Below are 15,559 nucleotides of genomic sequence, written 5' to 3'. Positions count from 1 at the left end.
GCGGTTGGCGCGCTGCAGCCGGCGCACCGCGCTGATCCGATGGCAGGAGCCAGGTGCTTCTCCTGGTCTCCCATGGGGTGCAGGACCCAAGGACTTGGGCCATCCTCCACTGCACTCCCGGGCCATAGCAGAGAGCTGGCCTGGAAGAGAGGCAACCGGGACAGGACCGGTGCCCCGACCAGGACTAGAACCCGGTGTGCCAGCGCCGCAAGGCGGAGGATTAGCCTAGTGAGCCGCGGCGCCGGCGTCTCTCTCTCTTAAATATGTAAATTTTGGGGGCCAGTATTGTGGCTTAGTGGGTTAAGCCACCACCTGAAGCACCAGCATCCCATATGGGCACTGGTTTGATTCTTGGCTGCTCCACTTCTGATCCAGCTCCCTGCTAATGTGCCTAGGAAAGCAGTGGACAGTGGTCCAAGTGCTTAGGCCCCTGCACCCATGTGGGAGACCCAGAATAAGCTCCCGGCTCCTAGTCTCAACCTGGCCCAGCCCCAGCCATCGTGGCCATTTGGGGAGTGAACAAGCAGATGGAAGTGGGTTCTCTCTCTCTCTCTCTCTCTCTCTCTCTCTCTCTCTCTCTCTCTCTCTCTCTTTCTCTCTGCCTCTCAAATAAATAAAATAAATCTTTAAAAAAAAAAAGATAAAAATCATTCCTATTGAGAGTCCTTACCAAACTCCCTGTTCTTCCTGCAGGTGAATGGTGCTTCTTGGAGGATGGGAGAATCAAATCATTCAGTGAGCTCAGGTTTTAGTCTCGTGGGACTCTTCGGCCACACGGGGCCACACCTCATCCTATTCTCCCTTGTGGCCGCCATGTTCACCATGGGTCTGCTGGGTAACACCATTCTGCTCTTCCTGATCTGCACAGACTCCAGGCTTCACACGCCCATGTATTTCCTGCTCAGCCAACTTTCTCTGTTGGATGTCGGATTTCCACTGGTCACCATCCCCAAGATGGCGGCCAACTTCCTGCAGGGACGCAGCTCCATCTCCTTCGGAGGTTGCGCAGCTCAGATGTTCTTCCTGATGCTGATGGGTGTCTCTGAAGGTGTCCTGCTGTCCCTCATGTCTTACGATCGCTACGTCGCTGTGTGCCACCCCCTGCGCTATCCCGTGCTCATGAGACGTCGGGTGTGCCTGTTCATGGTGGGCACCTCGTGGCTCTCGGGCGTGCTCGTGGCCTCCATCCAGACCGCCATCACCCTGCAGTTCCCCTATTGTGCCTCACGCACCGTGGACCACTTCTTCTGCGAGCTGCCAGCCCTGCTGAAACTCGCTTGCGCTGACATCTCTGACTACCAGTTGTCGCTGTCCATCTCCGGGGTGCTGATCTTGCTGCTGCCTAGTTCTCTCATCGCCACTTCCTACGGCCTCGTGCTGAGAGCCGTTCTCCAAATGCACTCAACAGAGGCCCGACACAAGGCCTTCACCACGTGCTCCTCACACATCACCGTGGTGGGGCTCTTTTATGGGGCAGCCGTGTTCATGTACATGGTGCCAGGTGCCTACCACACGCCACAGCGGGACAATGTCGTCTCTCTCTTCTACAGTCTCATCACTCCCACACTCAACCCCCTCATCTACAGCTTGAGGAATAGAGAAGTTCGAATGGCTTTGGTCAAAGTCCTTGGCAGGGCGGACCTCAGGTCAAAGAGGTGACCTCATGCTTTCCCGAGGGCCCCCCCCCCCATAGCTGGCATTTTCCTTTCATTGCCATTCCATGCTGTACAAGACTTACCAAATCTGTCTGGCTGCCTTCCTCCTGTCTCACTGGGGGTGGGGGCATGTGTGTTTTCAGAAAACGAGTAAGATTTGTTCAGTCTCAGGACATGAAGATTTTTACTATATGAATGCCAATCCAAGTGCCAGCATCCAACCTAGCAGTTGGGGCATCCACGTGGCATATTGGAGCACATGGGGTCAAGTCCTGGTTCTTGCTCCTGAGTCCAGCTTCCCACTGATGCAGGCCCTGGGAGGCAGCAGGTGATGGTCCGAGTAGTTAAGTCCTTGTCATTCTTGCAGGAGACCTGGATTGAGTTCCAGGTTCTCAACTTTGCCCCTGGCCCAAACACTTGGACAATGAACCAGAGGATGAGAAATTCTCTCTCTCTCTCTCTCTCTCTCTCTCTCTCTCTCTCTCTCTCTCTCTCTCTCCTTCTCTCTCTCTCCCTCTCCCTCTCCCTCTCTCTCTCTCTCTCTCCTCTCTCTCTCTCTCCTCTCTCTCTCCTTCTCTCTCTCTCTCCTTCTCTCTCTCTCCCTCTCCCTCTCCCTCTCTCTCTCTCTCCTTCTCTCTCTCTCCTTCTCTCTCTCTCTCTCTCTCTCTCTCTCCCTCTCCCTCTCCCTCTCCCTCTCCCTCTCCCTCTCCCTCTCTCTCACCCTGACTCTCAGATTTAAAAAAAAAAGAATACCAATTCAATCACAGAGATTAATCCCAGGTTGAGGACATTTTGGCCACTGCTATTGTTTGAATATAGCTTGTCCATTCTAAGACTTACATTGTTGTTTAATACCGCATTGTGAAAAAGCTAACCTGACGGTGGTGTTTAGAGGTGGGGCTTGGGCAGGTAATTAGGGTTAGATAAGTGAGGGTCATCAAGATGGAGCCCCTGTGATTGCATCCTGATGGCTTTACAAGAAAATGGAGGGGGCTGGCTTGTGGCATAGTGAATAAAGCCACCACGGGCCACACTGGCATCCCATATGGGATGAATGCTGGCTGCTCCACTTCCAACCCAGCTTCCTGCTAATGCACCTGAAAAAGAAGCGGAAGATGGCCCCAGTTCTTGACTCCTGCCATCCACGTGGGAGATCTGGAAGAAGCTCCTGGCTTCAGCATGGCCCAGCCCCAGCCATTGCAGCCATCTGGGGAGTGAACCAGCAGATGGGATATCTCTCTTTCTCCCCTTTTCTCTCTGTAACTCCGACCTTCAAAGAAACAAATCTTTTTTATAAAGGAAGGAAGGAAGGAAGGAAGGAAGGGAGGGAGGGAGGGAGGGAGGGAGGGAGGGAGGAAGGAAGGAAGGAAGGAAGGAAGGAAGGAAGGAAGGAAGGAAGGAAATGGAGACCAGAGAGCTCATACACACATGGTCCCTGTATCTCACCATGTGATGCCTTGTGTTGTCTTGGAAACTTACCAAAAATAAGACCCTCACCAGTGCATCCCCTTGACATTGTACCTCTAGAATTGTAAACCAGAATAAATCTCTTTTTCTTTATAGCTTGCAAGCATTGTAGCATTGAGCTGTTAGCAACAGAAAAGAGACCAAGACAGCCACTGACCAGTGCCCTGCCTTGCATCTCATTCTTACACATTCCTGACTGCATCTGGGATCCTACCTTTGAAATGCAAGCAAGAAAAGGAACCCAGGGGCTGGTGCCAACAGTGAGGCTGTGAAAGTCGCAGTCCTTGATGGTTCTGGGAAGGCTCTTTGTTTGGGTCCTATTTGTTGACTGCATTTATTTGGAAGGCAGGCAGTGAGTGAGAGGCAGGAAAGAAAGAGACAGATCTCCCATTCACTGCTTCACTCCCCAAATGCCAACAGCCAGGGCTGGGTCAGCTCAAAGCCTCGAGTCAGGAACTCAATCTAAGTCTTTCACTTGGGGGGCAGGGACCCAACCCCTTGAGCCATCACCTGCTGCCTCCTAGGGTCTGCGTTAGCAGGATCAGGACTCAACCCTAAGCACTGTAGTATGGGGTGCTGGGGTCACAAGCAGTGCTCAGCTGCTACACCCGATGCTCAAATGCCACCCCTATGGTCACCATTTGTATTTGCTATAGAAGGAGAGAGCTGTCACTCAGATGTCTCAAGCTACTCAGTCCACCCATGGATTATTTTTGTTGTCTCAGATTACAGATTTGAGATGTGAGACCGTGGATCTCATTGTGGACCAAACCTCAGGGCCTCGGGGCCACCTAAGACGCTGCCGTTATAAAGCTTTCATTGTCGTCACCAATAGGCACAAGAGTTACAATTACTCAGTTCAGGAGTTCAGGGGGAATAATGCACCCCTGTCATTATTTATCTTTGCAGGGATATTGGTCTTAATGTATCTTTGGATTAAGACTCAGAGTTGGCCGGCGCCGCGGCTCAATAGGCTAATCCTACACCTGCGGCGCCGGCACACCGGGTTCTAGTCCTGGTCGGGGCGCCGGATTCTGTCCCGGTTGCCCCTCTTCCAGGCCAGCTCTCTGCTGTGGCCGGGGACTGCAGTGGAGGATGGCCCAAGTGCTTGGGCCCTGCACCCCATGGGAGACCAGGAGAAGCACCTGGCTCCTGGCTTCGGATCAGCGCGGTGCACCAGCCGCGGCGGCCATTGGAGGGTGAACCAACGGCAAAGGAAGACCTTTCTCTCTGTCTCTCTCTCTCTCACTATCCACTCTGCCTGTAAAAAAAAAAAAAAAAAGACTCAGAGTTGTGGCCGGAGTTGGCCTAGCGGGTAAAGCTGCCACCTGCAGTGCCAGCATCCCATATGGGCGCTGGTTCAAGTGCTGGCTGTCCCTCTTCCAATCCAGCTCTCTGCTATGACCTGGGAAAGCAGTAGAAGATGGGCCAAGTGCTTGGGCCCCTGCACCCGCATGGGAGACCTGGAAGAAACTCCTGGCTCCTGGCTTCATCTTGGCCCTTCAGCCTGGGCTGTTGGCATTTGGAGAATGAACCAGTGGGAAGAAGATCTCTGCCCGTCTGTCTCTTTCTCTCTATCCACTTTGAAATAAATCAATAACTTTTAAAGACATGTGTATTTCCCAGAATATAAGCTATATCGCGATTTCTGTAAATTAAAAGAGGGAAAGACAATGAGAAGGGCAGGTGCAAAGACAAGAAGACACAAAGCACAATCCTACGTCCAGGGGAGCAGGCTCGGAGTGTCTGGAGCTGCAGGGGGTGGGAGTGAGACGAACGCCAGGGGTGAAGGGTGGGGGTCCCCGCCCTGAGAGCTGCTTCAGTGTCCCACTGTTTGGCACTGATCAGCGTCAACCTCAGCGAGAAGGATTCTCGACTCTTCTGTGGAGCACATTCAAAATCAGTCACTAGGAGGCGCTAGCATTTCAAAGTCAAATGCAACGTTCCAAAAATTCTCCCAAGGCTTCAGGATCCCATTAGGCACCATCATTTCTTTCCTCAAACATCAAAACCCAGGCAATGGCACCTCCTCCCACCCACCAGCCTGAATCTCTTCGGGAGGCTGGAAATATTTGCGATCTAGGGAAAGAGTTTAAAAAAAAAAAAACAGAGTTTGGGACACAAAAGAGGCTTGGCAACTAGATGGACCTGAACCTGAGCTGGATCTTGCATCAGATTTTAAAAAAAAAATCTATTCAAGGCTGGCGCTGTGGCCTATGGGGGCTGGTTCAAGTCCCAGCTACTTCTCTTCCAATCCAGCTCTCTACTAATGTGCCTGGGAAAGCAGTGGAAGATGGCCCAAGTCCTTGGGTCCCTGCACCCACGTGGGAGACCTGGAAGAAGCTCCTGGCTCCTGGCTTTGGATCAGCTCAGCTCCAGCCATTGTGGCTATCTGGGGGGTGAACCAGCGAATGGAACTCTCTCTCTCTCTCTCTCTCTCTCTCTCTGCCTCTGAAATAAATAAATCTTAAAAAAAAAAAAAGAAAGGAAGGAAGGAAGGAAGGAAGAAAGAAAGAAAGAAAGAAAGAAAGAAAGAAAGAAAGAAAGAAAAGAAAGGAAATTGACTTTCTTCCCCTCCCTGAGATGCACCTGAACCACGTTGCCTGGTGTCGGTCTGCACCAGGTTGGGAAGAGCCCAGTCCTCACCTTCCTGCTCGCCCTTCGAGAGCTCTGCACTGTGGGAAGCTGGAATCGGGGCAGGCTGGAAGGCAAACCCAGGCCCATTCCCTCCACAAGCCTTCTGAAACCCCCTCCTACCGGCCCCAAGTCTGCCACCTCCCCCTCAGAGAGTTCAGAAACAGAGATAGCTTAAAGATAAGAACACGGAGCAATAAACGCATGTGGAAAAATACTTCATCACGGGTGAAATTTGGGGACAGAAACAGAAGTATGTTTGCCATTTTTCCCTTTTTTTAGATTAATTTATTTATTTTAAATAGTTATACAGAGAAAGAAGGAGGGGGAGAGAGAGAGTGAGAGAGAAAGAGGTCTTCCATCCGCTGGGTCACTCCCCAAATGGCCACAACAGCCAGAGCTGTGCTTATCTGAAGCCAGGAGCCAAGAGCTTCTTCCAGGTCTCCCACATGGGTGCAGGGGCCCAAGGACTTGGGCCATCTTCTACTGCTTTCCCAGGCCTTAGCAGAGAGCTGGGTCGGAAGTGGAGCAGCCGGGACTCAAACCGGCACCCATATGGGATGCCGGTACTGCAGGCAGAGGCTTTACCCACTACGCCACAGCGCTGGCCCCATCTCTCTCTCTCTCTCTCTCTCTCTCTCTCTCTCTCTCTCACTGCTTTCCCATAAGAATAAAAAGTAAATAAATATTTTGAAAAATAAGGCTAGTTTAGAAATACGCACAAAACAGAAGGGGGCAGAGGCAGAGGTGTGGGAAGGGGAGGTTGATTTGGATGAGGACACCTCCTCCTAGGCGGAGTCTGGGTCCTGCAGAGACAGGACAGGGATGGGAGAGGAAAGGCTGGGGCCACAGGTTGGTTTTTCTCAAATTCCTCTTTGGGCCTTTCCTGGCAGGGTGCGTTTCCCTATCTGGACTCTGGGGGGCGCTGGTATCTCGCCAGCTCCACCAGAAATTTTCTTAAAACAGTTCAAAGTAAGTGCGGATAAAAGTCGGTGATCTCTAGGGCGGAGGATGAAGAGTTTCACGTTTCCAAGATGAAAAGAATTCTGGAGCTGAGGCACAGTTACAGAGAGAGACACAGAGACAGAGAGGTCTTCCAACAGCTGGTTCACTCCCCAAATGCAAACAACAGCTAGGGTTGGGCGAGGCTGAAGCCAGGAGCCAGGAGCTCCATCTGGGGCTCCCACGTGGGCGCAGGGGCCCAGGCACTTGGGCCATCTGCTGCTGCTTTCCCAGTCGCATTACCGGGGAGCTGGATCGAAAGTGGAGCAGCTGGGACTCGAACCAGAGCCCACATGGGATGCCAGCGTCACAGGTGGCAACTTTGGCTGCTCCATCCCAGCCCCAGGTCCAGAGTCACTCTTTAATTTCCCCAGAACTGAAAAAAAAAAAAAAAAGGCTACTACGGTGAATTCTATGCTGTGTGTATTTTGCCATAATAATAAAAAATTAGTGAATTATGAACAAGGTCTTTAGTTCATATTACTATGCTTATGTCAGTGTGCCAAGCTGTTTTTTAAGAATTAATTGTTTCATTATATTTGAAAGGCAGGGGAAAGAGAGACAGAGACACAGAGAGAAAGAGATCTGCTGGTGCCACGGCTCACTAGGCTAATCCTCCACCTTGCGGCGCCAGCACACCGGGTTCTAGTCCCGGTCGGGGCACCGGTCCTGTCCCGGTTGCCCCTCTTCCAGGCCAGCTCTCTGCTGTGGCCAGGGAGTGCAGTGGAGGATGGCCCAAGTGCTTGGGCCCTGCACCCCATGGGAGACCAGGAGAAGCACCTGACTCCTGGCTTCGGATCAGCACGATGCGCCGGCCACAGCGGCCATTGGAGGGTGAACCAACGGCAAAGGAAGACCTTTCTCTCTGTCTCTCTCTCTCACTATCCACTCTGCCTGTCAGAGAGAGAGAGAGAGAGAGAGAGAGAGAGAGAGAGAGATCTTCCACCCACTAGATCAATTCCTCAAATGCCCACAACAGCCAGGGTTAGGCCAGGTCAAAGCCAAGAGCCAGGAGCTCCATCTAGGTCTCCCAGGCAGATAGAAGGGACCCAAGTACCTGAGCTGCCCGTGCTGCCTCCAAGGCCATTAGCAGAGAGCCAGCTCAGAAGCAGGGAGCTGGAACTTGACCCACAACTCAGCCATGGAATGCAGACTCCCAAGCAATAACTTGAGCCACAGCGTGCAACTTTGGGTAACACAGCACGGCTACAACAGGTGCTACCACCGGGCACAGTTCCTCTCCGTGCTACGTGTGACTTCCCGGTGAGCCCCAAATTCTTTCAAAATAAAAATTTTTTTAAAAAAAATAAGAAGGGGAAACAAGCATTTGGCCCACATCCCACATTGGAGTACCTGGGTTTGAGTCCCCGCTCCGGCTCCTGGGGCAGCTCCCTGCGCATGCGCACCCTGGGAGGCAGCAGTGACGGCTCAGGTACCCGGGGGCCCATGCACCCACGTTGGGGACCCGGATGGAGCTCCTGGCTCCTGTCTTCTGCTTGGTCCAACCCTGGTCGTTGTAGCCATTTGGGGAGTGAACCAGGTGATGAAAGACCTCTCTCTCTCTCTCTCTCTCTGCCTTTGCCTCTCCCTCTCTGTAATTCCACTTTTCAAATAAATAAATAAACCTTTAAAAAGAAAACTATTAACCCGCCCCAATGCTGAGAAGAAAATGCTAGACAGAGTTACAGCTAAAATGACCGCTAGGGGGCAGCACTGTGCCGCCGCTTCTGACATTCCCTATGGGGTGCTGGTTCCAGTTCCAATTCAAGCCCCTTTTCTGCTTGTGAAGGGGCAAGAAATCGGGCCCTGCACCTGCGTGGGAGACCCGGATGGAGTTCCAGGCTCCTGGCTTCAGCCTGGCCCAGCCCTGGCTGCTGTGGGTATCTGGAGAGAAGAACAGTGAATGGAAGATGTCTCTCTCTCTCTCTCTCTCTCTCTCTCTTTCTCTCTCTCCCTCTCTCTCTCTCTCTCTCTTTCTCTGCCTTTCAAGTAGATTAAAATAATAAACACAGAAACAAAGTTCTGATCTATGTTGCAAAACCATGCCGCGGAGGGAAAGAAGCTACATTAGGGTCCCCTCTATTTTTAGAAATATCCAAGACAGGCACATCCACAGAGGCCGGAAGCAGACGCGTGGTTGTCAGGGGCTGGGGGAGGGGCGATGGGGCCTGGGTTTCCTTTTTGGGGGGGACTTAAGAATGTTCCGGAACTAGATAGAGCTGATGGTTTCACAACATGAATGTATCAGACTACTGCCTTGTTCACTTTAAAAAAAAAAAGGTTAATTTTGTGTTACACGACTCACATCTCAATTTAAAAGTCTATGTTAAGGGGCCAGCGCTGTGGCATAGGGGGTAAAGCTGCCACCTATGATGTCAGCATCCCATATGGACGCCAATTCGAGTCCCAGCTGCTCCACTTCCCATCCAGCTCTCTGCTATCGCCTGGGAAAACAGTAGAAGATGGCCCAAGTGCTTGGGCCCCTGCACCCACGTGGGAGACCCGGATGGAGCTCCTGGCTCCTGGCTTCGGATCAGCTCAGCTCTGGCCATTGTGGCCATCTGGGGAGTAAACCAGCGGATGGAAGACCTCTGTGGGCTGTGGGCTCCCGCAGCGTGGAGCCAGGGGCTTGTCCCAGTATCAGGGCAGACCGGGCACACGAGGGTCCCCAAAGACTCCCCCAAGCCTCCTGGCCCAGTAGGAGGGCAGGGACAAGCCCAGAGGCAGCTGCAACCTTCACCATCCCCCTAAGAGAAGGACAGAGTGGGAAACGAATGATTAGCGGGTGCCCTAATAAGACACAAGGGACTGAGCCCCCCGGGGGAGCGGGTAGGGGTAAATCGTGCACTACAGAGCCCTTATGCCACCTCGCGCACAGCCACAAACCCGCCTCTGCCTCGCCTGCCCCGGCGCCCCGAGACTCCATCCCAGGAAGACCTGGGCCACCTCCTCCTCGCCCGCAGGTGAGTGAGGCCGCTAAGTCTCCGGCTGTGTGTCCTGGGGACAGCAGTTTGGCCTCTCTGAGCACCTCAGTGACCTTGTATAAGGAAAGTAACCACCACGCGGGACGCGGTGCCAAGGGCGCCCAGCCTGTGGATCCAGAGGGGTGGTGAGATTCCGCGAGGGGTGATTATCCTGGGAGAGGAGGTTAGAGCCCTGCCTTGCAGGGTTCAGCAGGAAGAAGCGTCTTGGCTTCCTCGCCATGCTGTCAGGTGCAGAATCCATCTTACCTTTCGTCGGCGGGGCCATGGGGAGCCAGGACAAGATCTTAAAGCCAAAGAGAGGGCGATCATCTCACCGTGGTGTTGAGCACCGTGGAGAGTGGATTAGCACGGTGAGCAGTGCGAGGGGAGCCCGCGAGACCAGCAAAGGGGCAGCTTGTGAGAGGTTGAGAATGGGGTGCACTGGCTGGGAAGAAGGGGGCTGGGGAGAAGAGGGGGGCGGGAGCCATCGGGTCAGGGTGCGGTGGTGGAGCAGCAGGAAGCCTGGTCCCTGCCCAGGTCACCAGCCTAGGTGACCCAGCAAGTCGGGTAAGCTGGGCTAGGGAGAAAAACCAAAAGTGGGGGTAGATGCTGAGCTCCTGGGGTCCTGAGCAAGCCCACCCAGGGCAGGAGGGACCCCCAGGGGGTGTCTGGACCTGGGGGTTAGGAGCACACACCCTCAACTTCTGTCTGTCTCTCTCTCCCTCTCCCCATTCCTCCCTTTCCCTATCCCTCCCTCTCCCTCTCCCTCTCTTCCCCTCTCCCTCTCCCTCTCTTCCCCCTCCCTCTCCCTCTCCCTCTCCCCCTCCTCTCTCTCTCTCTTTCTTTCCCTTTCTCTCTCTCTCTCCCTCTCCCTCTCTTCCCCCCTCTCTCTCTCTCCCTCTCCCTCTACCTCTCTCTCTCTCTCTACCTCCCTCTCTCTCATCTATCTATAACCTATCTATCTCTATATACCAAGGATCTCCAAAAACTTCATGAAAAATGGATATTACAACAAAACTAGGCATGTGTTTCAAAATTTCTTACACCAAAGTAAATTCACACTTTCAACTCCACTTTCTGCACAAGCTTTCTGAAGAACCCTTGTGCGTGCACCTCCCAGCCAATGGCCATCCATCATCGCCGTGGATCGCCACGTAGCCTTCCGTCTGCCTGTCGTCTTCTCTGTGCGTCTCTGTGTTCCATGCACGTATCACTGATCCAGCCATCTCTCTGTACGTAATCAGTCCATCTCTGCCTCTCTCTGACACTCCCAACACTCTGACATACTTTGCACTTCTCGTTCCCACGCACATTTTTCTCGCCTTACGACATAGGATGTGCCGAAGACCCATCTAGGACTCACTCTACATTTTTCACCTTTAAACAAGCAACGCCCTTGTGAGCCCCTCCTTCTGCAAAGCTCCTTCTGCCCAGCATCCTGGTGTTGAGATTCCTCCAGGCTCGTGCAAGCGTCCCACGCCTCTTCCATCTCTGCGACTTACACGGACACCCACCGAGGGGGAGCATGGCTTTTGGTGGATGCGCCCTATGGTGGACGTGGACGTGGACGGACACGTCTCCACTCCAGATATCCCTGATTTTCCCCTGGGCGCCTCCGAGCGAATTCCTCTGTGCCTAGCGTTGCTGGCTGATAGGTCACACCTGATTCCAGCCTTCTTGGCTATTACCCGACTGGTCTCCGAAGTCTCTGGTTAATCACCAGGCCAGCCCTGTCGGTCTGAGCACTCCCGTGGCTCCGTGACCCAGGCGTGGCGATGTCGGATGTTTTCGTGCTGGCCGCTCCGGTGGGCTGCTGAGGTGTCCGGTTCTTGGTTGCTTGGTGCAGTTGAGCAGGTTTCGATTTTTTTTTTTTTTTTTTTGACAGGCAGAGTGGACAGTGAGAGAGAGACAGAAAGAAAGGTTTTCCTTTTGCCGTTGGTTCACCCTCCAATGGCCGCCGCGGTAGGCGCGCTGCGGCCGGCGCACCGCGCTGTTCCGATGGCAGGAGCCAGGTGCTTATCCTGGTCTCCCATGGGGTGCAGGACCCAAGCACTTGGGCCATCCTCCACTGCACTCCCTGGCCACAGCAGAGAGCTGGACTGGAAGAGAGGCAACCGGGACAGGATCGGTGCCCCGACCGGGACTAGAACCCGGTGTGCCGGCGCCGCAAGGCGGAGGATTAGCCTGTTGAGCCACGGCGCCGGCCTGGTTTCGATTTTTTTTAAAGATTTGTTTTATTTATTTGAAAGATAGAGTTACAGAGAGAGGCAGAGACACACACAGAGAGAGAGACAGAGAGAGAGAGACAGAGAGAGGTCTTCGATCCACTGGTTCACTCCCCAGATAGCTGCAACGGCCCAAACTGAGCCAATCCGAAGCCAGGAGCCAGGAGCTTCTTCTGGGTCTCCCACGTGGCTGCAGGGTCCAAGGACTTGGACCATCTTCTGCTGCTTTCCCAGGCCATAGCAGAGAACTGGATCAGAAGTGGAGCAGCCGGGACTCAAACTGGTACCCATATGGGATGCTGGCACGGCAAGCAGTGGCTTTACCCACTATGCCACAGTGCCGCCCCAGGTTTTGATTTATTGAAAGGCTGTTAGTGTTGTTTTTGTCTGAATTAGCAGCTGCTGGGGTGGGGGACAGAACCCCATCTTTGTTACCATCTCTGAATTTCCCAGCCAAAGGTTGGGGAATATTTTACCAAAGACCATTAAGTAGGGGCCGGTGTTTTGGTACAGCAGATTCAGCCACTGCCTGCATGCAGCATCCCATGTGGGCACCAGTTCAAGTCCCGGCTGCTCCACTTCTGATCCAGCTCCCCGCTGATGTGCCTGGGAAAGCAGCAGAAGATGGCCCCAGTGCTTGGGCCCCTGTACCCACGTGGGAGACTCGGATGGAGCTCCTGGCTCCTGGCTTCAGCCTGGCCCAGCCCTGGGTGTTGGGACCATGTAGGGAGTGAAGCAGTGGACGGAAGATTGTGTGTGTGTGTGTGTGTGTGTGTCCCCTTCTCTCTGTAACTCTGCCTTTCAAATAAATAAATAAATCTATTTAAAAAAATCATTAAATAGTTGATGAATTATCAAGGAAGTAAGACAAGGAGTACAGACTTCCTGGGCAAGGAGGAGAGAGAAAGACAACGAAAGCAAAGAGAGAAGTCTTGAAAATGGAGGGAAAAGGCTGGCGCCGTGGCTCACTAGGCTAATCCTCCGCCTGCGGCACCGGCACACCGGGTTCTAGTCCCGGTCAGGGTACCGGTTTCTGTCCCGGTTGCTCCTCTTCCAGTCCAGCTCTCTGCTATGGCCCGGGAAGGCAGTGGAAGATGGCCCAGGTGCTTGGGCCCTGCACCCGCATGGGAGACCAGGAGGAAGCACCTGGCTCCTGGCTTCAGATCAGCGCGGTGCGCCAGTCACAGCATGCCGGCAGCAGCGGCCATTGGGGGGTGAACCAACGGCAAAGGAAGACCTTTCTCTCTGTCTCTCTCTCTCACTGTCCATTCTGCCTGTCAAAAAAAAAAAAAAAGAAAGAAAGAAAAAGAAAATGGAGGGAAAAGCGTTCCAGGCAGAGAAGACAGCAGGTGCAAGAGTCCTGGGGTAGGATCAGAATTAGACCGAGAGACTTGTGTGGCCGGGGTCAGTGATGGGAGCTGAGGTCAGGGACGCCAGCAGAGGACACATTTCACTGGGTTTTTAGTTCTGTTCGGGGAGGGAGGAGGGACAGGATCCAGTTTGTTTTGTTGAAGCTTCTCTGCATTCTGGTGAAGATGAGAGGCCAGGAAGAGGAAACACAGACATAAGAGAAAAGGAATTTCAAGCAGCCAAGCAGAACGGCCCTGAGGCAGGGGCTTGTCTGTCAAGGAACACCACAGACGTCACAGTGAGCCTGGGACAGAGTAGAAGCTGAGATCCGAGGGCGGCTGGAGGGACCCACGCTGTGGGCAAAGGGGGCACCCTGGCTTGGCTCTGCAGTGGTGGGTGTTGAACAACAGGGGGATGGAGATGGATCTGTGTGGGCAAAAGAGGTCCCCAAGCTGGGGGCGGGGGGGGCATTGGAAATGAGGCTCAGGGGCCAGAGTAGAAGCAGACAAACCAGTCAGGCGACAACGCCAGGATCCCAGGGGTGAAGTCGGGTGCCCGGGAGCAGGAAAGGTGGCCAGACCCGTTCCGAGTCCTGCTTGCACTTTCAGGGTGGAGGCCACCGGCTTTACGGCAGACTCAGGGGGGAGGGGTAGGAGAAGCGCAGTAGAGAGGAGGGTGACTCCAAGATCTTGGGTGTGAGTGCCCGGAAGGACGGAGCTGCTTCGGCAGAGCTGGGCTCAGGGTGAGGGCCGCCGGGTCTCCTGCCTCCAATCCCTTGTTATGTTAGAAGGGAGCTAGATCAGAAGTGGAGCAGCCAGGACTCGAACCAGCAAATGACAGCGTAACCGGCAGCACCACCCCGCCCATGCCTAACCTGATGGTTCTCACACGACTTCTATTTCTTCATTTCTGCAATATCTTACTGTTTCACTTTGCTCTTGACTTACTTTTGTTTGTCCAATATTTTTCATGTATTGTTTTATACATGGCTGCTTGCTTTTTTTAAAGATTTATTTATTTATTTATTTATTTGAAAGGCAGAATTACAGAGAGAGAGAGAGAGAGAGAGGTCTTCCATCTGCTGGCTTGCTCCCCAGATGGCCACAATGTCCAGGGCGGGGCTGGTTCTAACCCAGGATCCAAGAGCTTCTTCCAGGTCTCCCACATGGGTGCAGGGGCCCAGGCACTTAGGCCATCTTCTACTGCCTTCCCAGGTGCATTAGCAGAGAGCTGGATGGGAAGTGGAACAGCCAGGACTCGAACCACTGCCCATATGGGATGCAGGATTCGTGGGCGGCAGCTTTACCCACTGAGCCACAGCGCCGGCCCCTGTTGCTTGCTTTAATAACTGAAATATTTGTTCCTTGTAAGACCAAATAAAACATAAATAGCCCTAATAGAATTGCATGTACTAAAGCCAAATCTTTAAAAAAAAATCACTTTATTTTCAGACTACTTACTTCTTTCTCAGAATTTTTACTGAGAAGAATTTTCAAGGCTCAGTATGAGCTCCAAGCTTTTGCTGCAGGTTGAGCTGCCTGGGCTCTGCACCCGGGTCCCAAGTTGCACAATTTCAACTTCCAGCTCTTCAGACCCCTCTGCTTTGTTTTCTGCATGTTTATTTCGTGCACGGTGGCACACGTGGTGTTTCCCCAAGAAACGTTAGCATGAGTCATGTGAGTTAACATCTTTCTGGAATCAGCCAAAACTAACTGAAGAGCCTTTGAGTGAGGCCAAACTAAAACATCCAGAAAGTTCTGTGGCTATTGCCTGAAACTCCGGCTATACATCACATCCAGACGAAGTCCAAGTTTTCCACGTGAATGTTTTTCATTGATGTGTCATTTCTTATTTATTTTTTTAAAGAGAGAGGGTGAGAGAGATAGAGAGAGACAGGGAGAGAGAGAGAGAGAGGAGAGAGGCAGGGGGGAGGGAGAGAGCAAGAGGGAGAGAAAGAGACAGAGAGAGAGAGAACCTGCTATCTGCTGGTTCACTTCCTAAATGTCTGCAACAGTTGGGCAGGAACCCGGGTCTCCCACGTGGGAGACAGGGACCCAACCATTGGAGCCATCCTGCTGCCTCTGGGGCGTGCATCAGCAGGGAGCTGGGGTCAGGTAAAGAACCCAGACCCACTGATGTAGGGTGCAGGAGTCTTCACCGCTAGGCTAACTGTCTGCTCCTTCTCGCAGCTTTCTGTTACTCGTGCTGTAGAGTGTGAAACTGTGCAATGGTTCTTGTTTAATTTTTCTTACTGAGCATTGCA

The 15,559-nt window shown here is 53.1% G+C and overlaps 1 protein-coding gene across 1 annotated transcript; it reads left to right on the top strand.

The window, feature by feature from the left end:
• The first annotated feature begins 714 nt into the window (after positions 1–714).
• LOC133749916 (olfactory receptor 2Z1-like) lies at positions 715–1,659 on the top strand. The gene has a single exon (XM_062179284.1). It carries the CDS (start codon positions 715–717, stop codon positions 1,657–1,659), a length of 945 nt encoding a protein of 314 aa, XP_062035268.1.
• Positions 1,660–15,559: the final 13,900 nt, after the last annotated feature.

Source organism: Lepus europaeus, chromosome 20 (assembly GCF_033115175.1).
Source record: "Lepus europaeus isolate LE1 chromosome 20, mLepTim1.pri, whole genome shotgun sequence".
In the NCBI taxonomy this organism is placed as follows: domain Eukaryota; kingdom Metazoa; phylum Chordata; class Mammalia; order Lagomorpha; family Leporidae; genus Lepus; species Lepus europaeus.
The sequence above is the reverse complement of the archived record's forward strand: the minus strand, read 5'-3'. Positions and strand labels throughout refer to the sequence as shown.

Excerpts from the sequence above, each read along its gene's own strand:
- LOC133749916 (XM_062179284.1), top strand. The coding sequence starts at position 715 with ATGGGAGAATCAAATCATTCAGTGAGCTCAGGTTTTAGTCTCGTGGGA.